The sequence below is a fragment of the Psammomys obesus genome, unplaced genomic scaffold, assembly GCF_907164565.1.
Source record: "Psammomys obesus unplaced genomic scaffold, mPsaObe1.curated_primary_1811, whole genome shotgun sequence".
NCBI lineage: Eukaryota > Metazoa > Chordata > Mammalia > Rodentia > Muridae > Psammomys > Psammomys obesus.
The window spans coordinates 5060233-5085877 of record NW_026596120.1 but is presented as its reverse complement, the minus strand read 5'-3'; the positions used below and the strand labels follow the sequence as shown (position 1 = coordinate 5085877).

The window sequence follows — 25645 nt, the reverse complement described above, 5'->3', positions numbered from 1 at the left end:
ACAATAAAAGCCAGAGGGAACGCAAGAGAGGCGGTGACCTCGTTGTGGATATGTTGACATTTTGTGACGACAGAAAGTTGGAAAAGATGTAGCCAGACGAGAAGCCGGAGTGACTCAAACCACAGGTGGCTAAATGTACAATTCCGTTGTGAGATGGCTACCAGGTAGGGGCCCCTCTCACCAGAGGTTCAGAGGAGCGGATTAACTTGCAGATTCGGGTACCTGTCTAACTGGGTCTCATTTCCTGTGCTGCAAAGGAAAAGCACGGATGGAAGGAGTTATAAAGCTCTCAGGGTGTCCCAGAAATTCTATTATTTCAGTATACTAATTTATCCCTTTGCACAATGATTTCGATGGCTGTTCTGTTAATTCCGTAATTGCCGCCAGTCATGGGAAAGCAGTGTACGCAGCATAAAGAGCAGCCTGGTGTGCGTGCACCTGAGCTGCAGAGGGCTGTGGTTAGGGTTTACAGGACACATGCTCCTCTCCTTTCCTGCATCTCCCAGTTGGTGCAGGGAGCACATTAAAGAGCTGAAGCTCAGCATCCTCACGCCATTCATGCCAAGGCACCTTTGGGCAGCTTGGAGGACAAGGAGACACCCCACTTCCTGTCAATTTTCCACATACAGAAAGATGAGATAGCATTGACCTTTGAATGATTTTGTTGGGGGGGGGTGGGGAATGAGAAGAAATAAACACAAAGGACTACATTAACGATTTGTCATGATTTGGAAGAAGGATAGTTTTGTGGGAAGCTGCCTTCTTGACCTCAACTGCAAAGCTCCCCAGGAATGTTCTCGCTCTTTTTTTTTTTTTTTTTTTGATATTTCCCCTACAACTGAAGTTATTATTTTTTTTCTAATTTATTTATTTATGTTTCTTTTTTTTTTTAAATCTTTTATTTTTTTTATTAATTACACTTTATTCATTTTGTATCCCTCCATGAGCCCCTCCCTCCTCCCCTGCCGATCCCACCTTCCCTCCCCTTTCTGCATGCATGCCACTCCCCAAGTCCACTGATAGGGAAGGTCCTCCTCTCCTTCTTTCTGATCTTAACGCCTATAGCATTCATGGTTGCCGGAAGGAACACTGTAGACTTTCCACGGCTTTGTGCGTTGTTCTTGCTCTTTTCCGCAAAGAACATTTAGTATAGACTTGTTTTTACTGATGTGAAAAGGGTTAGAATTTCTTCCACTGTACATGTCGCTCTTCCTTTATTCATTACAGCATGAATTTTTCAAATGCCATGGATTTGGGGGAAATAACAGCCTATTTTCTCACACAAATGGCTATGTGGATGTCAAGCTTCCAACTGTCTGTCATTTCGTGTGTCTTTCTGACACCTTTCCATCTTATAAGCTAACGATTATGCGGGGACGCCTAACGATTTAGAATTAATAATAAAGACAGTAATTATATCCTCCTAGTTCTTACTCCTCCAGAATTTGCTTCATGATCAAAATATGTTTTATTGAAAGGAGATGCTGCGAATTCTAATGTTGATCCGCTTGTTGCAAATTTTGGACCAGGAAACTGACAGGTAAAAAATGACAGCCGTACCGCTCCCTTCCTCCCACCAGCTAGTCTACCTTTCTTGGTGTTGTCATGATTTGACTAGGAAATGTCCTGCATAGGCTCAAGGAAGGGTCGAAGACTTGCTTCCCAGACAAGGATGTTATTCTGAAGATGGGTATAGCTGAAGGAAAGGAGTCACTGGAGTGTGCCTTTGAAGGTAGTACCTGGTCCCCACCTGGTCCCTTCCCCTCTCCTGTCCACCATCTGTGAAAACAATTTCCTTACTGCGCACGTGTTCCCATCACCATGAAGTTTCACCCAAGAGAAGGGGCCCCATCCAACTTTCTCCCATTTAAGTTGCTTCCTTTGCTATGTTAGTCATAGCCACATGAATGTGACCAGAACACTAACCTCTCTGTTCTTGTTGAGCATTATTGCTTCTTCTCACTTGTATTCCACACTCGCTCACTCTCCACCAGACAGTAAGGGGGTGTGCACAAGAGGCTCCTCACTCTTTAGCCTCAGCTTATAAATTCAAGAAAGACTGTTTGTTTATTTGATTATGTTTTGTTTTGGTTTTGACTGAGTGTCTCTTTGCAGCTGTCCTGAAACTTACTATGTAGACTAGGCTGGCCTTGAACTCACAGAGATCTACCAGCTTCTATGTACAGAGTGCGTAGATTAAAGGGGATTAAAGGTGTGTGTCACCACACCTAGTTGGTCGCTCTATATTTTAAAGGAATGAAAGACAATTCTGGGAGGGTGTGGAAGCAGTAATGGAATACTTATTACAAGATATTGGAATGAATCCCATCTAAGCGTTGCAGAGACTGCTTTCAGAACCCCGGGAGGTTCTCTCTAGGTTAAAGGACTTCCTAATTACGCATACAACAAGCCTTGGGGATGCTGTGTAGAATGGCTTCTGAGACCTGTAGATCTGTGCACAACAGAGATGCCTTGCAAGTCACACACAGTGCCTGGCATGGCACATGAATGTGTTGCAGTGTGTCTAGTGTCTTCACTCAGCATAACACAGGGACCAGTGAAGGAGAGTGGAATTTCTCAGGAAAGCTTCTCATTCTGATGCTGCTTTGTTTAGACAAAGCAATCATCACTACTAAGCAATCATTTTATAATTTTGATGAAATGTTTTATATTAGGACACAGAGCTAAAAAGAATAAGATCTTTTAGAGCCAGCCAGATGGCTCTGTGAGTAGGGGCACTTGCTGCCAAGGCAAATGATCTGAGTTCATTCCCTGGGACCCACATAGTGAGAGGAAAAGATCAACACAGACAAACTGTCCTCTGACCTTCACATGTGCTTTGGCATATACACATGTGTGCTCATGCACACACACACACACACACACACACACATACACACCAGACACACACAGAGTCACAGACAAACACACATGTGCCAGATAGACACACACCAGAGAGTAACACACACACACAGAGTAGTAATACAACACAGAGTCACAGATAGACAGATGGACACAGACAGACTCACACACAGATAGGAACACACACACAGTCATGGACAGACAAACACATGCACACACACACATCCAAATAGATAGAAACAAGACAGAGAACAGACACACACACACACACACACACACACACACACACATTATGCATATTCCAAATAAATGTATAAAATGCTTTTTAAAACTAAAGCCTTTTAGTCTGTCATGAGAGGCTCTGCATAGCACTATGGCTCAGAACCCAGGTCTCTCTCTCCAGGTTCCCCACTCACCATCAGCTGAGTTAACTAACATTTCTAAGCTCACTTCCTCCACTGTTGAGTGAGAAGAAGCCACGTGATAGCATGATCAGGATTCGATAAAAAACCCGTATTGTAGAGCCTTTAATACTCCACTCATTGTGGTAAATGATTTTACTAGTAAATAAGATGGGAGAAAAAAAAGTTAACAAGGTAAGTACGTTTTGTTTTATAATCTCAAGAATAAATGAATGGCTTCCTCATGCCTAACTCGCCTGGAGCCCTCTCTGTACCATGTTCTCCCTACCTGAGATCAGCTTCTGTGTATTCCCTGAGACGGGTTCAAGCAATCCTTACCTACGCCAACATTAGTGCAAACAAGCCCATATTGAATTCTGTGGAGGAGACCAGCCCTGTTCATTTAATGTTTTATTTTTCTGTCCCTAAGGTATTCCTCTGAAATGAAACAAAAATCAGGCGAAAACACAAGAAAACTCGGGCCCTGTTTTCCTTCCTGGTCTATTACAAATGCCTTCTTCTGGTTCCGGCTGAGAGCAGCAGCCTGTGGCCCCAGAGCTCCAAGTAGCTAACTTGTAATTCCATGTCATGTAATAGATTAAAACGTCCCTACAAACATAACAATGTAAGGCGTAAGCTAGGGAATGCTGCTTGCAAAGCACTCTGGGAAGAGGCCGATGAAGTCCAGCTCTGTATGTTGGATAAACAAAAACATGTGTTCTGGCTTCGGTGCGGCCTCCCCACCCCCAACGTGCTGCAGGGGCAGTCACTGTTCACACGTAGAACACACGCTCCTCAGTGCAGAGATCAGGCAGGCCTAGGCTGGCAGAGCTCTCAGGGAACTGTGACTCTATTAAAGAAATAGGCTGTCAGTCCAGCAGATGGGAGTGTATATGGGTATCTTGGATTTCACTGCAAACATCTAATAAGTAGTTATTCTCATTGATGACTTCTTATCCATATTTCTTGATCTGTGGAACTTAGCCTCACAAATAATATAACTCCTCATCAATTTAACTGTAAAGTTAATTTCTTGAAAGAGGTGCCATTGGAGGAAAGCTAGGACCTCAAACTCAGAGATAACTAAAAATTCAGAATAGAAGTTTTTTTTTTTTTTTAATTTATGCTGAATCATCCCATTCCAGCCCAATATAATTTAGGCTTTAAGAAATTCCTGAATTATAATGGGGTCTCATTGACCCTTCCAATGGGCCTTGTCAGCAATATTCAATTTGCTCCCGACTGTTTCAGCTCCTTGCTGTGGGAATCCTGGAAGCCACTCGGCTCCTCTCCTCCAGTCTTTTGGAGCACACCAATAGAGGACTTTCCCCCCTCTCTCAGTTCTCAGGGGATGGGCTACTGACCACATCCTGTTCCTGAGGTGACGAACAGGGAGAAGTTGCTTCCTTTCCAGACCACCCTACAGGCTTGGGCAGCAGAAGTTAGAGAAATGCCTGGATGGATGGTCAGAGGCGTAACTGTGGCTGGTCTTGGAAGGAGCTGTAACTACTGTCCTAACATCAAACACAGCCGGGGCTTGTCTAGGCAGGTGGCCCAATAAAGACTAAGAGCAGTGTGTGTGTGTGTGTGTGTGCGCGTGTGTGTGTGTTATGAATACATACGCTGGGAACAGACAGCTGAAGACTGGTCCCACGGGATGCAGAATGGCATCAACATGACCCAGACTGCTGGCAGTCAGTGAGGCTTTGTGGCCAGGACAAGGAGGGTGGAGCAGGGACGTGTGTGATGGGTGATGAAAGGCCTGAAGGCCAGTCTATGCCATCCAGCGTGCTCAGATAACAGCCTGCACTGGAGGGCCCCAGCCCTTATGCCCTAGTACACTGGAGCCCTTGGCAACTGGACATTTAAAAAAAATCTATTTATGGCACACTCAGCACTGTGGATTAAAATGTGTTCAAGTACCGATATCAGAGAAGGAAGGTTCCAGTTGGAATGACCTGGAATTCCGGGCCCAGCCATGTGTGCTGTGTTCTGTAAGCCCTTACAGTGTGGGTTTCTGAGCACTCTGTCTGCTTCACTGTTGTCTGAAGTGAGAACCAGTCCCCACACTATTGTAGACAAGATTGACCAAATACTGCAGAGGGCTTTTCACCGGAAGGGAAGAGATGGGATTGCTCCTGGGAGCACCTGCCTAGCGTAGAGGGTTTCAAGTCCAGTCTGTGGAAGATACATTCCTGATTGGAAACCATCCCTATGCGGTCCCACCAGTGGCTGCCAGCTTGAGAAGCATCAACTGTATTTCTATGAGCAAATTCTACGGAATTTGGGGGATGTGGAGATGGAGTTGATTTTAATTTCTGTCGAAGGTTAAGTGATGTCTTAAATCAGCGTTGCTAAGAATCATAGTTAAGATCTGACTGCTCAGCCTTCCTTTTTGTCTTTCAAATTATATATATATATATATATATATATAGTGTATTGTCACTATATATATATATATAGTGTATTGTCACAATCATTGGGTATATTAGAAAAAATATTGTGAGGCTGTAGAGGGTTTCTATGAATCCCCACTGTGGCTGTGGTGAGCTGCTAATATTCAGCAGCTAGTGGCTGGGAGGAAAAGCCTTGATTTGTAACTTTTGTTGATTTTCACAGAACAAATGCTTACAGAATGCCCAATTTCAAGCTAAATCTGGGATACCTCTGAGCTTAGAACCCTGAAGAGATGCTTGTTAGCCCATCTTCACAGTGCTCTTATTCCCGAAACGTTAGCCGTCCGCTCTCTCAGCTGCTATAAGCTATTAAACCACGTTTCTGGGGAGATGATGAAGGCTAGCGTGTGTTCTCCATAAGGAAGTATATGTGTGACAGCATCTGAGCAAACAACTTGAAGGTGATCCTTTTGGTTCGCAGTGTGGGAGGGCTCAGTCCATTGCATCAAGGAAGGGTGTTTCAGAAGAGCAGAACAGCGCAGTTCACATCAGGAAAGCCAGGAAGCAAAACTAAGAGAACTCATTCCCTTTTTAGTCTACCTCAGCGGTTCTCAACTTGTGGGTCATGACTGCTTTGGGGGCTGAATGACCCTTTCACAGAGGTTGCTTAAAACCATCAAAACCAACCAAACAAACAAACAAACAGGTATTTACATTGTGATTCATAACAGTAGCAGAATAACAGCTATGAAGTAGCAATGAAAACAATGTTATAGTTGGGGGTCACCACGACTTGGGGAACCGTATTAAAGGGTTGCAGAGATGGAAGGTTGTGAACTACTGATCTACCTAGATCCCACCACAACTGTGGGTCTTTCCCCTTGGCCAACCCTCCCTGGAAACACACGGAGTGGTGTGCATTAGCGATAGCCGTGCATCTCGGTCCAATCAAGCTGACAATGAAAAGGAACCATCACAGGTGCATGTCTGTTCACTGGATAACCAAACCCTTTAGGCCTTACCCTTGGGTACTGCCCACATGTAAGACAAAAAACTCAACCAAGGCAACATTCCCAGGGGTTTCAACCTCAATAATTTAATAGTCAACTAATAGACTTCTTCTTGAGGTCCGATGCAATAGAGATACTGTTAGAGGAATTGTTAGGGTCAGAGCCTGGGCCCTTCTATCCCTGACAAGTGAGGCTCAGTCACCTGTCTTTACAAACCAATAAAATGGAGAAGTCATGGTGAAAAGCAGGGAAAGGAGATTTATTCAGTGTGTCCACAATGGGAAGAGGGACAAATGAATTGGTCCAGGGGTCTCCCACATCCGTTGCCCCGGGGTCCTGCTATGAGGTTTAGGTTTGATATGGAGGATAGCTGATATGTGACCCTTGTAGGATCGTGACCCACAGGTTGAGAGCTGTTGCTTTAGAAGGTAGAGCCTCATTGGAAAGAGTTAGTCACTGGGGTGAGTCTTTTGATTTTATGCCCACTCCCTGCCACCTGACAAGAAAAACACTGCGACCCTTCTCCGCGCTCTCACTCCCAGCTGACTTTGTGACGGACCTGGGATCACATGACCATGTTCTCATAAAGAGAGGCCCAACCCTGCTGATTGTGTTCCTCACAGGGGCCTCTTTGGAGAAGCATGAGAAAAGATGCACTTAGTGCTATTTATTGCAACTGTCTGCTGCCTGTAGATGGACTTCAGCTCCCCTGGGAAGATGCTAAAGTAGCGGGGATACTGAAGGAGAAATGTCTCAGACTAAAATCAGAGTTGACGGAATTCGGTGAAATGATGTTTATGTAGTGTCTGGCACTTAGTAGGTAGTCAATGATTAATACCTTCCCTGGAACACTGGAAAAGTTGGTAATAAATAATTCACTTCTTTCAAGCTCACAGGGTCATTTGTCATTTGCAGGCAAAATTCAGTGGTTGGATTAACGGATACTTGCCATGTCTTTCCCCAAACGTTGAAGTTTTGATTATTCAGAAAATTTTTATCAAATGAATTCAGAACTATCGAGATGCTATTTATAAAGTTTCCCAGCAGAGGGCACAATGCAAAAGCCAATGGCTGCTCAGCCCTGGCAGGTGATTGTTTCATTTTGTACATTTTGGAGAAGAAGCTCAGCTTCGCCCATGGTGACAGTTGTCCCTGCCTTCTCCATACTCCATTCCTCATATTTAGGGCTTGACTGACTCTGAAATCCACAAATAATTTTACCAAAATGGCTTTTCACACCTGCTTGTTAGAACAGGCCTTAAAAAAAAAAAAAAAAAAATGCCCACCGGCCTCTTAGTCCCAGCGGGCAAAGCGATCAGAACTTTGAAATTGAGATTTGTATTTGGAACGAGACATGGAGGTGACTCCTCTGAGCGGCTTTAGTGACATAAAGGTACATTCCAGGTTTACCAGCCGTGTGCTGTGCCCTGAGTCTGGTTTGTATGCAAATCCTCGGAACTCGGAGAAAATGGCAGCGTTCTAATATTCCAAACAAAATCCATCACCCTCAAAATTTAAATATCTGTTCTTCAAATCTGAAGTCTTGAGGCGGGGGCAATTTTCTATTGCTTTCTGAAAGTGTGGTTTGGCTTAAGTTAGGGACAGGATCTCTAACTCTCTGTCACTGGCTCCTGCAGAAGGGAAGTTAACTGTATCTCTGCGTGCTTGGCTAATGGCGGAATCGTCACCCATCTTCTCAAATTAAATTTTGTGTAAAACATTTATCCCTAGTATTTGCTCTTGACTCTGATTTAATGGACTCAGAGAGTGGAGTGACCACTGTACAAAAAATCATTACATCTAAACAAAAGAGGGGGAGGCATTAACACACTCTAAGGCATTATACAGCCAACTCTTCAAGTCCAAGCATCACAATTTATGATCTTCCCTGTCCCCCTTTTAAACAGAGCAGTCAAGACATATTTTCACTTAAACTAAAAGCTACTTTTCTCAACTAACTTCTCTACAAGGTGGTAGACTTTTAGAAGCTGTTTTACGGGAGAAAAATAGATTAAACTGTAAATTAAAACAGAAGACTCAAATAGTGTTTGATGTAAAAAAAATCAGAATTTATAAAAAGGAATATCTTTTCTAGCTCAGAATATTTTTACTCTGTGACACATCACAAGCAGTATTCTACTTCCCTTTCATCATGAATTCATATTTTGTTTAACTATGCCAAGAACATTGTTTCAGTGGAGGAGAATGTATTCTAACATGTTTCTTTTTTTTTTAAAGGTTGTACAATTTAACACTCCCCATCCTATGAATTTTGCAAACTCACTTCAGGGTACTAAAACCCTATTCTCTATTGTAGAAATTATTTCAGGGAGTCAAAGACCTCACCATAGTCAGGGAAAAATATACACAAATTTGGGGTTTCAAATGAATAATAGGGTCCATAAATAGCATTTTTAAATCTCTTCCTGGTCCCACACTCTGCTCTTATTTTATTTAACAGATGTAAAGCATTTCTTTCGCTTTTTGGCAAACATTATAAAAGTTTGTCCTTCACTCTTGGAAACCCTAGCCTGGCACCAGGGGACCTAACATTGTGGTCGTGCTTGAAACCTAGTCCTCCCGGCTCTTCCTGAAAAACAACCTTTTCATTTCAACCAAAACAATCAGAGTTTCTTGAAATTCAGCTGACCCAAACACACTCAAATGGAAAAAAATTCATGTTATGGAGGAAATCAGCTAAGTGTCCAACAGTCTCCCTCTTTCTTAGTCCAATAAAAGAAATTGGAATCAAAAAGTTTATCCAAGAGTCTGTTTTTAGTCAAAACATATTCTTGGGCAGCAGAGGTTTCTCAGTGGCTAAACGTTTGCTGTTCTTGCAGAGGAATGAGTTCAATTCCCAGCAGCTACACGATGGCTTGTGGCTATATAGAACAACAGTTCTAGAGGGGATCCAATATCCTCCTCTGGTCTCCATGGCCACCAGGCATGCAAGTGGTCCACAGGCATATATACAGGAAAAGTACTCTTACACAAAATAAAAATAACTTTTAAAAATATTTTTGAAAAAAATACCATTTAAAATACATAGTTTAGGTGATGTTTGATGGAATTAAAATTTGTTTTGAGAAATTAATCTCATGAACATTATTCACCTAAAAACCAAAAGATGTTTTCTAAACTATCACCTAAAACTGTTGTTATGGATGACCCCACAAAGAGAAGCCCTTTGAATCAACCCTCCTATTCACTTCTCAAGCTCTGAGAGGGAAGATTAACTAATTAATTTAGCTAATATTATCTGTAAATTATTGCACTAAAATGGCATGCTGGATAAAAGGCTTTTGGTTGGGGGATAGTTTTTTGAGACAGTCTTGCTGCGCTGCATAGGATGAGCTTAAACTCACTATGTAGCCCAGACTGGCTTAAGCTCAGAGTGATCCTCCCGCCCCCGCCTCACACCGTTCCATGACTCTAGGTTTATGCCTATCATTAACATTTGTATGTTAAGCGAAACGATCCAGTTTTTGTCACAATCAGCAAATAACAAGTTATTCTTTCTGATCCTTGTGAACATTTCTGAATGCTGACTTTTAGTTTTGGTGGTGGTCCTCCTCCCCTGAGCCTGACAGCACTTGGCTCAGCTTAGCACAGATCTGCACACAACACTAAGCTGAGCGGGGACGCCCTTTCGCTGCGATCCTAACACGACCCCTTCTGGTATGCCTCTAACATGGCTCTGACAAGTGCTCATGATTAAATCATACAAAGACTATCAACACTATTCAAAAGCTGTTCACTGTATTTAAATAACTATGTGCAAGGTTAGACTATAATTTCTTCAATTTTATGGAAATTTAAAACAAAAAAAAAATGTTTCCATCCTCCTGAATATTGAATCTTTCAACATGGAAGGAATGGAATCAGAACATGTGTTTTGGAATGATAATGTGCTGGCTAAGCATGTTCCTTATCCTACTGGGCACCTGAAAGAGAGGAAAAATAGGGTGGGTGAAAATTATTTGGCATGTCAGCAGATATGTTAAAAAGTAGTTGTATTTTCCGAATGTGATAGACGGAAAATTAGTTAACTTTAGAAGGAATCAGAGAAAACATTTGGGGTGATTTCTACTTTTTCCAACAGGGAAAGCAATTTCCTTCTCCCTAAAAATTCAATGGAAGCGGCCAAGCTAAACTGCAGGTCAGTGGAAGCAATAGATCAGTTGAGTAGGAGAACTTAAGAGACACAGCTCCCTAAATGTGTAATTTGGGCTGTAATTGAGCTGGTAACGTTAGCCAACCTGCATGCTCTGTGTATGTAATTTCCTCTAGAGGGCCTAAACTCAGTTTTTTAAATGCCGTTACTAATGCTAGGCTTTCAGTAACATGAAGTTTTATTTCCAGGCCCTGAACAACTTCACTGTGCTTATCATGGACAGATAGATGTCTTTGAGGGAAATTTTAAATCCTGGCTTGCATGATAAACAACGGAAAGAAAATGGGTTAAAAGCTCATTGATACTGAAAGTGCTGTGAACGAGGAAAGGTGCTTATACAATATATGTGATTATATTATTTATCACACCTCTTACATGTCTCTCTTTTTTTGTTGTTGTTCTGATTTCAAGGGCAGGTTTTAGGGGTGAGGTAGGCCCTTAACCACTTTAGACAAAATGTTTGCAGAGAGCAAGAGATCTGAGCAAATAGTTGTCCCCAGCTTTGGCAAACATTCACAACACTAGGGTTTTCCAAGGGTTTGACCCTTGGTGTTTGTATTCGCGCAGTAGGCTAAGGCTGTCCCTGACAGTCTATATAGCTGTGAAATGAAAATATGACAAGGTATGTAAAAACACTGTTAGTGGGCAGAGGGCTATGAAAACCGCACCTTTTATCATATTTCTAACCTGGGTTGCCTTCTGTTAGACACCGTGAGACCTGAAGTGAGATTACATCCTAAAGCCTGAGCCATGCACAGTAAATACTCACATTCTTCCAAATGAGTTTCTCCTTACTTCCTACTCTCCAAGGATAATGTTTCCCTCTTTCTGCACTCCTAAACCCTCTCCCCTGGGATAAGACTGTAATTGGATTTAGCCCTGTGCAGTGTGGCGTGAAATAATCAGGACATTGATTTCTGTGGAGGCCTTAAATCTGCAACTTACAATAGCTACTGTTTTGCTGCAAATTAACAACAACATCTTCACAATCATGTAAGCAATTTATCTCGTTGTGGGAGAAGCCAGAGGTTTGCCTAGGAAGAAGAATGCTTGGTGGTGGAATGCCAAGTCATAAAAAATCAATAGGAACAACTAAACTTTGAAGCAGAAGTGTCATGAAGACTCAGAAGCAATTAATAACGGGTGACGTGGAAGGAAGGGAATGTTGTCACATTACAGGGCACAAAAAAATGTAGTGAGAATATGATCTATAAAAAAAATGGTCTGAATTACAGTTAAGTAGAGATGAGCAATGCAAGAGACTAAGACTTTTATCTACTCTTATCTACTTTGTCAGTAACACAGTTTGGAAGCTTAAAAAGAAGAAGCAAAAGGCTCAAAAGAGCTGACATCCACTCCTTAACATAAAGGAAGTAAAGTTAAGTGTGGGCTATTGAGCTAGCGTCATATTCGTAACAGGTGTTCTAAGAGACTGAAGTGAGGACCGTTATATATGTGAAGGAGAATCAGATCAAGACTTTCCCAGGAGCCTTAGAGTCCCACTTCTAGCGCTAGTCTCAGAAGGTCAGATGCCAGGATACAGAAATGGAAAAAGACCATCAGGCGAGATGCTTTACCTATAACAGGCCTAATGACTTTGGGGAGTTTATGGACTTAGATGGTCCATAAAGGTTCAACAAGTATGGGACAGGAGGTGCCATGGAAAATGTCTGTGACAGTCTACTTGTTATTAAAGGGAATCATAAGATATGTATAATGTGGAAATTCTATTTTAAAGCAACAGACTTTTTGCAGGTTTATAGAAGAATAGGGCAGGAAGTATTCTAAATATGATCCCATCTCCTTACTCTAATCCCACATTACACCTTGCACTTACTGGTCTACTTGTGGCAGCTTCCAATCTAATACTGATACATTATTGCTGACTAGAGATCATAATTGACTATGATAATAATGCTGATACATTTTTGTTGACTATAGTTCATTACAATCTGCTCTTTCCTTTATGGAGCTTATGTTAATATTTTTCTTGAGATCCCTTAAGTTTCTATTGCCAGTTAACAAATGTTTGCCACGAGTCTATACGACAAATTAGTATCTCAGAATACTTTGTAAGTTCTTTGCTATTATAACAAAAACTGGAAAACTGTTCTGATAAAGCAAATTTGGGACGTTTTATAGAAGTAAATATACTCTGCCTCATTTTGAGGGGAATCTGGAAGGATCAAGTGAGTTTACTAGACAGAAAACGTGCGAGGAAGGCATGGGCACACATTAGTGCTTAAAGAATGCTGCAAGAAACTTTGCTGTACTTAATAATTCTTTTTGTTTGTTTGTTTGAGGCAGTGTCTCAGTAGCCATGCTGGCCGTTAGCTCCCTATGTAGCTGAAAATGACCTTGAACTCCTGCTTTTCCCAGTCTCCCCTTCTCAAATTCTAGATTATAGTCTACCACACCCACCTTCGTATTGAACATTTCTTTATGTTACAGAATTGACTTGAGGAGAGAAAACAAATGACATGATATCCTTAGTAAGCCAAGCAAACCATTGATTAATAGCTTCAGAGAGTACTAGATCTTTGCAAGGAAAGTATATTCCAAGAGAACAAAATCGCCCTTACATTTTAAAGGTAGAAGATGCAACCGAAAGGCAGAGTGGCCAAGAGTCATTCCGAAGTGCAGACATGGAGTACCTGTCATCTAGCAATGACCTTCAGGAGTGCCCTTGCTCACTGATGCTCATCAATGATGTCACCGTCAGTAGTCATGATTCTGTTGATCACGTGGGTTGACCGTGGAAAATGAGCTTTACACCTGCCTCTCATGCAGTGAGGATTAGCAGGCAAGAGTGAAATAGGCCAGTTAAATCTCTCAGAGCTGTAGTTAAGATTGACTCCTAGTCCTTTTATTGGAGCCATTTTAATTTAATGACATCGGAATGTAATTGCTAAATCAGGTGGAGCACTTCCCACACCTGAAGTGCTAAAATCCTTGGACCAGAACATTGAAGCTTTTTCACTGTGATACTCCTCCGCACCAAGCTAACAGTATTCCACCAATTACCTTCTGTATAATACACATGCACTATTTGGCCTAGACATGTGTCATATAAATCTTGTGGCCATGCATCATGAAATTAGTTGATTTGGCTTAGTTTCAGTGATTTCTGAATAATATGGATTAAGTTGGCTGAAATTGTTTCCTTGCCTATAGTCTACATGTAGTAAATCCTAAGAAAATTATTAAATCTCTCTACTAATTTGGGAATGTGTCACACTTTAAGGTCCAATGGGGGTTATCTAAGGCTCTTGTTAAAGTGCAGAGATGGGCTCAAGAGGTCTGCAGTACGACCTAGCACTGTACATGTCTAATAATCTCCTGATGCTTCTGATGTGCTGGACGCCCAAGGATGCAATTTTAGTTGCAAGCGTGGGCTTGGCATACTCTGAAATTAGTGACATTTCATAAAAGTCAGCAAACAAATTGGAGCCTTAGGTACCTATCTTTAAAAGGGGGGCTTAGAACAGAAACATCTGTCTGTACTGATCACTGCGAGGTTAATATGAGACAATGAAGAAGAGTGGTCAGGTTAGGGCTAAGCACCCCGAAGATACACGCAAAGGTAGCTGAGGTCACTTTCATTGCTCCTTCTCCATCTGTTCGACAATGGAGGGATGCATAGCTCTCACATGCTTCCACTAATTCTGTCCTCACTTGGCAGTTCAGTTATTGATTCATGAAAAGCAGGAGGATTGACAACTGAGAAGGTCAGCCTAGTAGGAAGCATAAGGTAAGGAAGAGGAGGGAGGGCTAATGTGACTCTTAGACTGGGGATGCATTTGACAATCAAAGTCCACAGTGAGCATAAAGTAGAAGGGGGGAGTGGCTTCTTAAAAGTGCATGTCCCCAATTATCACCCTACAGTCAACAGGGTCACATCCAAACTCTAGAATGCAGGTTTCAAGGCCTGGACCAGCACTGCCTCCCCACCCTCTCCATCTTCATCTGCTTATGGTGTCCTCTGTCCTCCTTGAACAACAGGTAACATGAAAGCTCTGTCAGGATGCTGGCCTCTGCTGTACCACGTTGTCTGAAGGGATAGCCACTCCTGGATCCCCGTCTGGCTCTCTCTAGAACAGTTTAAGATCTCAGGTCAGCAGTCACATCCCTCCGTGCCACTCTTGTCCCCTACATGTTCCTAAGCCCTACCCAGAGCAACAATTGTGCCCTGGGTCACAACCTTGTCACAATCAATCATCAGACATGAGAGGGAGCCCATTTTAGTAAGGCCCTCTAATCCCAGTCACGGTATCAGAGGGTCGAAGTCACACGAACGCCTCTAAGTGGGAACCACTTATAGTTGAGCCCTACTTAAACTGCTGAGTCATGGTTGCTGTTTGAAGACACCAAGAATTGGAGGTTGAAGGTTATTACATAAGAATGAAAATGAATATACCCTCCTATATATAATATATCTTACTTTTTATCTGAATGGACAGAAAGAGAGAGAGGTGAGAAAAAATGGCAGATTTTACATTTTAGGGTGCTACAGGGTGAGGCCGAACTGGCACTTTGAAGACCTGGCTATTTCATTTACTAGGAATCCCATAGCTAGAAGTCTTTGGCTACATTGCTGCATTGTGGGGCTCTTCAGACACAGTCTTTCAGAATACTTCCTAATAATTTACACATTTCTCTTTTGTGATTAGATGCTGTCCTTGTTCCATTCCAATACATTCACATAACATTCTTCAGTGCTTCCAATATTCCTTTTTTCAATTTGGAGTCAGATTTCATTTTTCCTTGGGAGTTCTTCTTTTTTTTTTTTTTTATGTCCCTGTCTTTTTTAGCCACAGCTAGGGAAGCAGGGGAATTAGACTAGCAAATCAAGGTGTGCTCTCTTCTACCTCCAACTTGCACCTCTGCTGTCCTCCATTGTTTCTTCCTTCCTACCTTGTGTTTCTTCCCCCACACTTCCCTCTTCTCTCTGCAGCCAGCAGCATTGTCTGCACAGACTTTGATACTGATATATAACCTTGTCAGCAGCCTAGGCTGTCCCTTCACAGATTAAAGATTAGGCCTCACATTCATCTGTGTCTGGGAAGATATATATATTATATCTATATATAATATAGATATTCCCTTGATACCAATGATAACTGCTCCAGCCAGCTCAGGACCCAAGTGAATGAATGCAGATGGGAGGCCCAGGGCTTCTAGCCTGGCCCAACAGGTCTCCCTGAGCTATGGCTTTTGAAGTCCAAGAAATACAGAGACATGGAGAACAGTCCAGATGGTCTCAAGAGATGAAGGGAAGATGTTTGAGAAGGAAGAACCTGGAGAAGGAAAAAACAGAGGGAAGTATGGATAAAAAAAAAGAGAGAAAACATAGGGGTTTTGGGACTAACAAGAATGAACCTGGGGATACTGGCAAGCCCTCCCTTGGCACTTGTGTCTCCCTACTGCTGCCTGCCAACCCAAACTGTTCTTGTTAAAACACCCAGAGAATAGTTTCCCAGGACTGGAAATGAGCTTCAGGGTAACAAAGCAGAATTCTATAAAGCTGTTAAGTGGCTCCTTCCACTTGCTCCCTCTTATGTCCTTTTTAGTGCAATTAACACATGGAAGAGGCTATAGAGAAGGTATATGAAAAGTTGTACATCATGATAACACACTAGATAATATACCTGAGGAAACACCCAGGCCATGAGTTAGTATGTTATCTGTAATGTATCTCTTCTCTGTGTTTCTTTTTGCCTTGCTCTCTTTCCTCTTCCTCCAAAAACTAATCATGGCACTGAATTCTGTGTTCTCAGTCCCCTTACTTATTACATGCTTGCACACATATCTTTACATCCACATTCATGTGACTTAATAGTATTCAGTGTCGGTCAGTTCTGAACAATGATGCTATAGTTGATGTGTTCCTTTGTCATAATATTTCTGAGACTGATCTATGCTGTCCTAGATAATGGTATTGCTTTTCCCTGCTGTGTATTTTTATATTATATGAATTTACTTGTCTATTTTCGTATTGATGAGGTCTAAGTTATATCAATGTTTCCACTATGGTGACCACTGAAGCACAAATTCCCTTGTGTATGCTCCCTCCTGTTCATATCCAAGGGAATCCCTAAGGAAAACATAAAGTATACAGTTATTAAAAATACAAAATATGATTTTCAAAAATAAAAATCATGTTTGTATCCTCATGCATGTATTGTAGTAAGCGTCTATGAACAAATAAAAAACTAAGGGTTCCTAAAGAATAATATATCCTTAGTCTTTCTGTATGAAACACTAAAACTTAAGAAGTTACAGCAGCTAAGACTAGCCAGTACTTAGGTGGCTCATCATGAGCATAAATTATAGGTCATTCCAATAGAACCGAGAGTCCAGAAATAGAAACCATAGTACCCAGAAGACAACTTGGTAGAAATGCAAGGCCAGCTAATATCTGTTATTCTTAAAATTGACTATCCATTTGAGATGAAAATTTTGACGGGAAATCTACTGCCTGCCAAAACCAAAACTGTCCCATAAGATAGACTCACTACAAATAGCAAAATTTTAGAGCGGTAAAGAAGGAAGTACCTTTGGTGTGCTGGGCAGAGAAGGACTTACTAAATGAATACACAACTGATAACTACACAAGAAGACAACATGCAACCTAAGAGATGCACTTACAAATGCTATAAGTGAATATGGATTAGTATATGCAACATAAAAAGAGCTCTAAAACATTTGTGAAAAAAGGGACAAGACAACTCAAATGAAAAAAAAAAGGGATTATAAAAACATAACCAGTTCAATAATCGGGACGACACAAATGAAGACTACAATGCAATTTTATTTTACACCTACTGGATTGCTAAACATTACTGGATCGGTAACATTACTTTAGAAACTGATTTTGGTGTTATTTTTGTTAAAAGAAAACAAAACTGAGTGGCTATTTTAAATTTGCAGGCCAGCATTTCCACTCTTCAGTCAATAAGACAGTTAGGACAACAAGTCCTGCAACAAAATGCATTATGACTACCTTATTGTTGCTATCTTACTGTACAAGCTAAAGTGATATTAGATGTATTTCTGGCCTTTATAGCCACTCTCACTACATTCTAAATAAGCCTTCAGTCCTAACTGAATAGAGAGATACATAAAACCCTCACTGTCAAAGCTATGTTTTTGCCCAAGCTTTTAGGAAACTCGAGGCTCTTTTTTTCTTTCTCTCTTACAGATTGTAGCTCCCCAGAGGGTCTGATGAAATGGCAAAATCTGTGCAGGCTCTCGCCTATAAAAATTCACGACTAACTTAAAGAGCTTCATTCCTCCCTGAAGTCTTCCCACATGACCTCAGGGTCCCTGTTCCCCAGTGGAGGGCTCATCTCGAATTTGTTCTCTTGCTGGGGTTAGAGCTTAAAGAGATTTATTCAGCTTCTACCTCTGAGCTGCCAATCACATTTGCCTTTAAATGTCCAATGTGCTCCTCTTTAGAGCTAAGGAGTCAGTATTTGGGTGGCTGCTGGGACTCACCATATCACTAGATGTGAAGGTCCCCAGATGTGCAGACTTGTCCACTCAGAGGGCAGCCACAAGCACCCATGAAGCCCACTTCAGGCTTGTGCCTCATAGACAGGGCTGCCAAGCATCTTAATATTCTGTGTATATTAAGGATTCCTATGGGGAAATCAGTCCCAAGGAATGCTGGAATGAATAATGTAAACAATCTCATATTTATAAATACAGGTTTTCCTGGGTAAATTATCAAGAAGCCCAGCAACATTAAAGAAGTAAAGCATCTCCCGTCTACCTTCTAGCTGGCTCCATGAGAGAAGGTGAGTTTGATTTCCTCTGTGCAATCATATTTCCAGCTAATTCTTAAATACCCTGATTTTTCATAGTCACTAGCTATGATGATAAATGTAAGAGGTTGAACTCACTGAAGGTCTAGTTTATCAGGCAGGTACAGTGATTCCGTGAGAAACACCGGGACTGTAACAGGTCATAGTAGGAGGATGAGGGGCCATGGAGGGTGTGCACTCTAGGCTCTGGCGGGCTCTAACATTTACTACTATTTAACTGCTGTGTAGCTTTGAGCAAGTCTCAGACTTGGCAACACTGCAAAGAAATGTGAGGAACAACAGGGGTTATCTCATGAGATCATCATTTCAATGACATGAGAGAACAAATATGAAGAGTTTATGTTGGCATCCAGCATGAGAGAAAAAAAAAATTCAAAAGGGTAGATATTCTTTCTCCACATATTTCTGGACTTGTGAAGTTGGTTTGAAATCTCCATTAACAGAGAAACTAGAAGAATATCGGTCTCATTACTCTTATAAAAGCATCTTGGGCCAGCAAGATGGCTCAGTGAAAAGATGTTTGCTGTCAAGCTAACAGCTTCAGTTCAATCCCTCAAAGTCACGTGGATAATGGATAAGCACATGTTATCTTCTGAGGTCCACACGTGTATCATATAGGGAGTCTGCACACAAACACACACACACTAAAGAAACAAAATGTAATTTTAAAAACCATCTTAGAGATACTAGTAAGTACTTAGGACAATGTGTATACAAGTGTATGTGTATAAGTAAACACACACAGTTTAAATGAAGTTATACAGAACTGGGGTGATAACGTTTTCCACCAAGGCTCATAGGCTACCTAACAACAACAACAAATCACAGTTCCGCTGGAGGAACTTCCTTCTGAGTTATTGGCCAAGGGAGTCCAAGACACACTCCACAACCAATACAGGCAATACGCTGTAAGAGATACCCCACAAAAATACAGGCATTACACTATTGTTGCCTCCCAGAATCGAAGGTAAGTCCCTATTGCTGAATACGCCACACACTTCAGACACAGGACTTGGATGGTTCTGCTGCATCTCGTGTGGAAGCCTTCTTCCTAAGGGCTATCTCTCATAGTACTAGAGGTGCTATGCAAGATACCATGGGAGAAAAGTAATCAATAGTCTCAAATATCTATAAAACCTTGACCCACAACCATGATCTAGATGGAAAGATATTCCCAGGTTCAATAGTGGCACTTAGATCTTGGAGAAACCAAGAGTTTTCTTGTTGGACTTAAGACACACTCCATAGGGGGGAAATAATCTCTGGTTCTGTAAACCTAGCTGAGTAGTCATGGCTGCTGATGCTGTGCTCCTTAAAGGAGAATTTATTCCTCTTTCCTAGGCCACTTTCCTAAATCAGCATGACTTCTAACTGCGTTCTAAACACCTATCCTTACACCTGCAAATATGTGTAGCATTCATTCTTCTTCAAAGGAGCTTCATTGTTATAGTAGATGGAAACCATTAGAGAAATCTACAACTGGTCAAAATGCAGAGAACAACTCATTGTGAGGTATGCAGGCCCAACAAATAAATCTACAACACAATTTCGCACTTGAAGCTCAGGGAAGCTTGTAGAACAGGGGGTACAAATATTGCAGGAGCCGATATTTTCTGTGTCTTATGATGAGAAGCCACACCCATGAAATCTCAAAAATATGGTCACTTAAATAAGCCCTTCGCAATGACAACACCAGATAACATGCCAGCACGAATAGAGGAAGTCTCACAGGCTTCACCTTTAGGTGAAGAGCTACATGCAATTAATGCCTGTTGTGAGGCAGAGATTCAGTCTTTTCCACGGACAAGCCCCTGCTGGGTTATCCAGTCACCAGTGATCAGTCCTAAGCACACATATGTATGAGTAACACTAGACAGACTCAGCAGGCTGTATCCATATATTTATAGGCACACATAGTAAACAATAATGAGAGAAGAAGAGGCCATGAACTTTAGAGGGAGACAGAGGGACGTAGGAGGACTTGGACGGGAGGGAGATACAAATGATAAAAACAGCACTTGCGTATAAAATTAAAAAAGATAAATTTAAAAGAAAGCCACATGCAAGATTTTATGGCTCCTACTATATACAGTTTACACAAAGAACACAGTTCTGAAGATTATCTCAGAGCTGCACTTTTCCTTAATTCACTATTTAAATGTCTTGATGTTCATATAGCATCAATTAAAAGAAGCCAAGTTCAGTGATACATCCCTCTAATCTCTGCTCTTGGAAGGCAGAGGCAGGAGGATTATGACAAGTTTGAGTCTGAGATTTCTATATAGCAGATTCCAGGCTAACTGTGGGTACTCTGCGTTTTATAGTTACCCTCCCCCTCTAAGGAATAAATTCTTTAATTCCAATAAGTGAAAAATCACCATATCTCTTAAATCAAAATATTCTGTAAAAGGCTGTTTCATATACATCATGTATGGCTTCTTTTACTTTTTATCAAATATTTCAGATCTAAGAGAGAATAAAGATTTTTTTAAATAAAAGCATATGATAGAAATATAAGTATACTTATAATAAACAACATATTAACGAAGATAAAGAACATATTAATGAAAACTAATCATACTACAATTAAGTTTTGTCGAGTTGTCTAGAAATTTTATTCATTATAAAATTCAGATCTTCATAGTCCGAAACTGCTAAACTTGGTGCTTGCTATGAACCAACAAATACCTGTCAAGAAGTCATGTATCTCAGAACCTTCTGCAAGTGTGGCAAGGTGCAGAGGGGCCTAGGGACTCGGAAAACATGATCTGCTGGGTCAGAAGCTAAGCTTTTGAGTTCTGTCTTGATTCTCTGTCGACCTTGGCCCTGCTTCTCACTGATGATAGCGCTGGCCTAATCTGTTAACATTTCAAGATGCCGCCTCGTCAGTAGGAGCAGGTTTAACGACACAGATTTTTCAGGTCCTTGCCAGGTTCAAAATTGCATATTGAGCACACACACACACACACACACACACACACACACACACACACACACACAGAGGTCATGAAGGCCTCCCCAGACAGCTTTGTGAAGGACCAGGCATGCTGTCTGTCAGGTCACAGACAGATTAATGTCTACTTGATGTGATGAATTTCCATTCACTCAAGCCTTGCAGGTGCTAAAATCTTTCGCTGCTTCCCCACCTTATGCATGCGATACATTTTCACAGACTACAGCTCAGTTAGTTCTAACCTCCACTACAGAAGTGTTCAACACAGACTCTCCCTGCTTTCAGGCTTGCACGGAGCCCTGACACCTCCTCAGCTTTGGCTGGTACACAGTGAACACTGCAGAAGAGAAGGCCTGGAGGCATGGCTGGTGTGCACGCTCAGCGTCACTTTCTTGGCTGGCGTGATGATAGCTGCAGGCAGTAAAAAAAATATATATATCACAGGTAGAGTTGGCTGTGTCACGCAGTTTAAGGCAGATGCATCGTGGCAGCCATAGCAGCTGGACTTTGCTCTGCAGTGGCGCTGTCACACCACAGGAGATTGGACAAGTTTTACCGTGCTGGACCTTATTTGTGACAGAGTCTCTGCCGCTAGTCTTTGAACCAGCAGCATAATGAACAAACATATTGAGAAAGAAAAAGAAAAAGCTCGCACTCTACAGTTCACCGACCACAAAGCCACTCCAGCCGTATACGATCTGCTGACACTTGAGGCTGTTTCAAACGCCACACTGGACAAATTTTCCTCTAGGAGAAAACCCTCGGCTTGTAGTTACTACTGCAGTTCTGTCGAATGTTGGAAACGCCCTATAGAGATGATGGGGAAAATGCACTGAGGCCATATACATTATCCAAGCTAAATGAGAATGTGATCCGCTTTGTATAACTCAGGCCGAGTGGTCCACACACCCTACATCAGAAGCTCAAACTCACAGAGAAAAACTTGCCACCCAGGGACAGTTTGCTTTGCCTTGAAGCCTTCTGTTTGTCAGAAGATGAAGAAATGTTGGACCGGGGATAGAAGAATTTATAAGGATGTGTGTGGGGATGGCACTCAGACAAAAAGCTTGCCTAACTTGTTAGATCCCCAGCAGGGTAACTCAACAAAACAGCTAAAACAAAAATCAAGCAAAACAAACCCATACTAGAAACCACACACACACAAGGTCCGAGAAGCAGGAGTCCAGACGTTTGAGATCCCACCGCAGATGGCTGCCCTCCAGCCACCTAGAGCTCGGGTTCTGAATGTCACTTACCCTATGACCACACAGGAGATGGCTGTTCCCAAGAAGGCATACGTTAAAATGGATCCCAAGTTTTGAAAAAAGTGTCTCTGGGGAGAAACAGAAAATAATTCATGAAGCACATCTGCACTTCTCACTGAAACGGGAAATAAGAACGAGCCAAGCTGCTCACAGCCTTCCCGTCTCTCATTAGTTAAGCAATTCTTCTTGGAGCCTCGTCCCTGAAATTTGGTGCACCTGAGCATAAAGCCTGGTAAGTGATTTCTCCGCAGAGAATAAGGAGAAAAGAAAGGCAATGAAGAAAAAAAAAATCTAGGAGATGATAGGGGAAAGATTACCCACAAAGCACCGAGACCCCAGAAGAGGGAGCAGGCTGGGCAAAGAGCAGTTAGAAGGGTTTTGTAGACGTAACACCGTTAACTTTTAAAATGTTATCCTAAATGATTTAAATGGCATCTGACATTTTCACGGAATGTTCTTAATTCTCTTGCTCACACATCTTCTGGATGTGATGCAATCAAACGTTAAATGCTTTATGAACAATGCTTTATGAGAGAAATATAAAATGATGCCCAGTACTGAGGCAGGGCATGCGGAAGGATGACCTGCATGAGTTGAACCTTCTAAATCCTCCCAAATGCTTCTTAGTTAGAAATACTCCCTTCTGGGTCTTTAGTGAGAACTGAGCAGCCAGCATTGACAGCAAGAGGGAGCCTAGAGTTTCCAAAACAAAACAGAAAGAAAACAAACAAACAAACAAACAAACAAAAAAAAAACCAAACAAAACCTTTCAGGTTTGTAATGAAGAAGCTGCCTGGCTGCTGGATACGGCAGGCCAATGGGAGGCAGTGGTGAGCCCCGGAAGTCTCCGAGGTGGTGCCCAGCAGCCGACGGGCAGCGTGTTCCCTCTGCCTCACTCTGTGGCACAACACTACCCACCTAGCTAAATTATTGACCTGTGACATGGACAGTCACCTGCACTGTCAGGCAAGAAGAGCTCAGGGACTGAAAACCGTGGCTCTCTTTGTGAAGGACCCAGTCTTCCTGACTTAAACCCAGTGTGAGCGAGTATGCGAGCTCTTGGTGCACGCTCATCTGGGATAACACTCTTCCATGGTCAAGCTGCACAGGTCACAATATGTCATTTACAGACCTGTGAGCAGGCCACATGAAATAAACATTGAAGGGTAATGTGGGGCTTGTTAATGTTTTGTTTAACACAGTATATAGTGCCAATACTATACTTTCTTTATGAAATCAGATTAAACATCATTGAGATGATTTACACTCTCTTTTTAAAATGCTAAGACTTTAATATCTAGTGTACATGTTGCATTTACAGTGTATCTCACTTTTAGACAAGCCACAGCATTCATTAGCTATGTGCTGCTAAGCCCTGGATATAGGTTTAATAGATTTAAAAGAATTCCAAGATGGACAGGGCTGAACATTTCTCATATAATCTACAGAGTGTTATTATTACCAAATAAGAAATCCCATAAAATAGAACTACTTTTCATTACTGTGGGCAGACTTTTCTATTTACTAATAAAAGAGGAGGATGCCCCTTAGCCTTACCTTCTTCAGACTGTATCCTGCATGAAATATAATGGGAGGCAGCAAAACATTGAAGAAGATTTCGGGGTCAAATGTCATCTGCCAAAGAAGACAAAAGTAAAGTTAGACATGTGTTTGCAAAACAGATACAAAACCTTTGTGAAGGTTGGTGGTGGTGCACACTTTTAATCCCAGCACTCTAGCACTTTGGAGGCTGAAGCAAGTGGATCACTGAGTTTGAGGCCAGCCTGATCTACAGAGTGAGTTCCAGGACAGCCAAGGCTACACAGAGAAACCCTGTCTCAAACCAGCTAACCAACCAACCAATCAACCAACCAACCAACCAAACAAACAAACAAACAAACAAACAAGACACCAACAGCAAAAAAAAACCAAAACAGAAAATATAAAATACAAAATTAAAATTAGAAATCTATAAGTACAGTATCACGTAGAATAATACTTAAATCTGAAATGTATTTTTCCATCCTGTTGCTAACAATAACAGCAAACAAAAATCTCAGAAAAGCCTCTCTAAGAAAGAAGACTTTTTCTCTTAACTTGGTTAGTCATTCCTAGTTTTATTTTATTATTCTAACTTTCACTCTGTAGTCCAGAATGGCCTTCCACTCAAAATCCCCCTGCCTCAGCCTGCCCAGAACTGGGATTGTAGGTATGCAGCACCGTGCATAGCTCACTCTGCAAAGCTCAAGTGTCTTTAATTATGTTTCACTGTCTTCTTAGTTGAAAAGCTGGAGTGCTCGGGCTTTTTCTGTTGACAAAGGTTTAAAGTGTTTCCCAAATTAAAAAAAAAAAATTAGAGATTTTTCTCTCATTTTCTCTATTTTATCCAACTCTAAAGTTTAAAATACATTTCCAAACTGAGGAAAAACACATTTGAAAAATGAAAGTGCATTTTTCCAGCATTTATCCTTTGCCTTTTACTGGTGTTAAAAAAAAATTTTTGCCAAAAAAGAAAAAAAAGAACTGATGTGAAGTATAATGAAATGAGGTGTGAGAATTCTTGAATCCAATATCTGCTGTACACTTGACAATTTGCAAAGAGCTCATTTGGCTTCTAAAACCATCCAACAGTAATCTTCATCTTTTCCTCTCTGTCTGTCTGTCTTTCTCTCTGTCTCTTTGTCTCTCTGTCACTTTCTTCTCTCTCTTTCACACACACACACACACACACACACACACACACACACACACACACACA

At 41.5% G+C, this 25645-nt stretch overlaps 1 protein-coding gene across 1 annotated transcript in view; it reads right to left on the bottom strand.

Annotated features, from left to right (window-relative positions):
* The window catches only part of Slc9a9 (solute carrier family 9 member A9), a 505533-nt gene that overhangs the window by 471824 nt on the left and 8064 nt on the right, over positions 1 to 25645 (bottom strand). The window contains exons 2-3 of the mRNA XM_055629498.1: positions 24445 to 24522; positions 22879 to 22955 (exon numbers count right to left, since the gene is read on the bottom strand). Of these exons, the coding sequence (XP_055485473.1) occupies positions 22879 to 22955; positions 24445 to 24522 (155 nt within the window). The remainder of the gene's footprint in view (positions 1 to 22878; positions 22956 to 24444; positions 24523 to 25645) is intronic.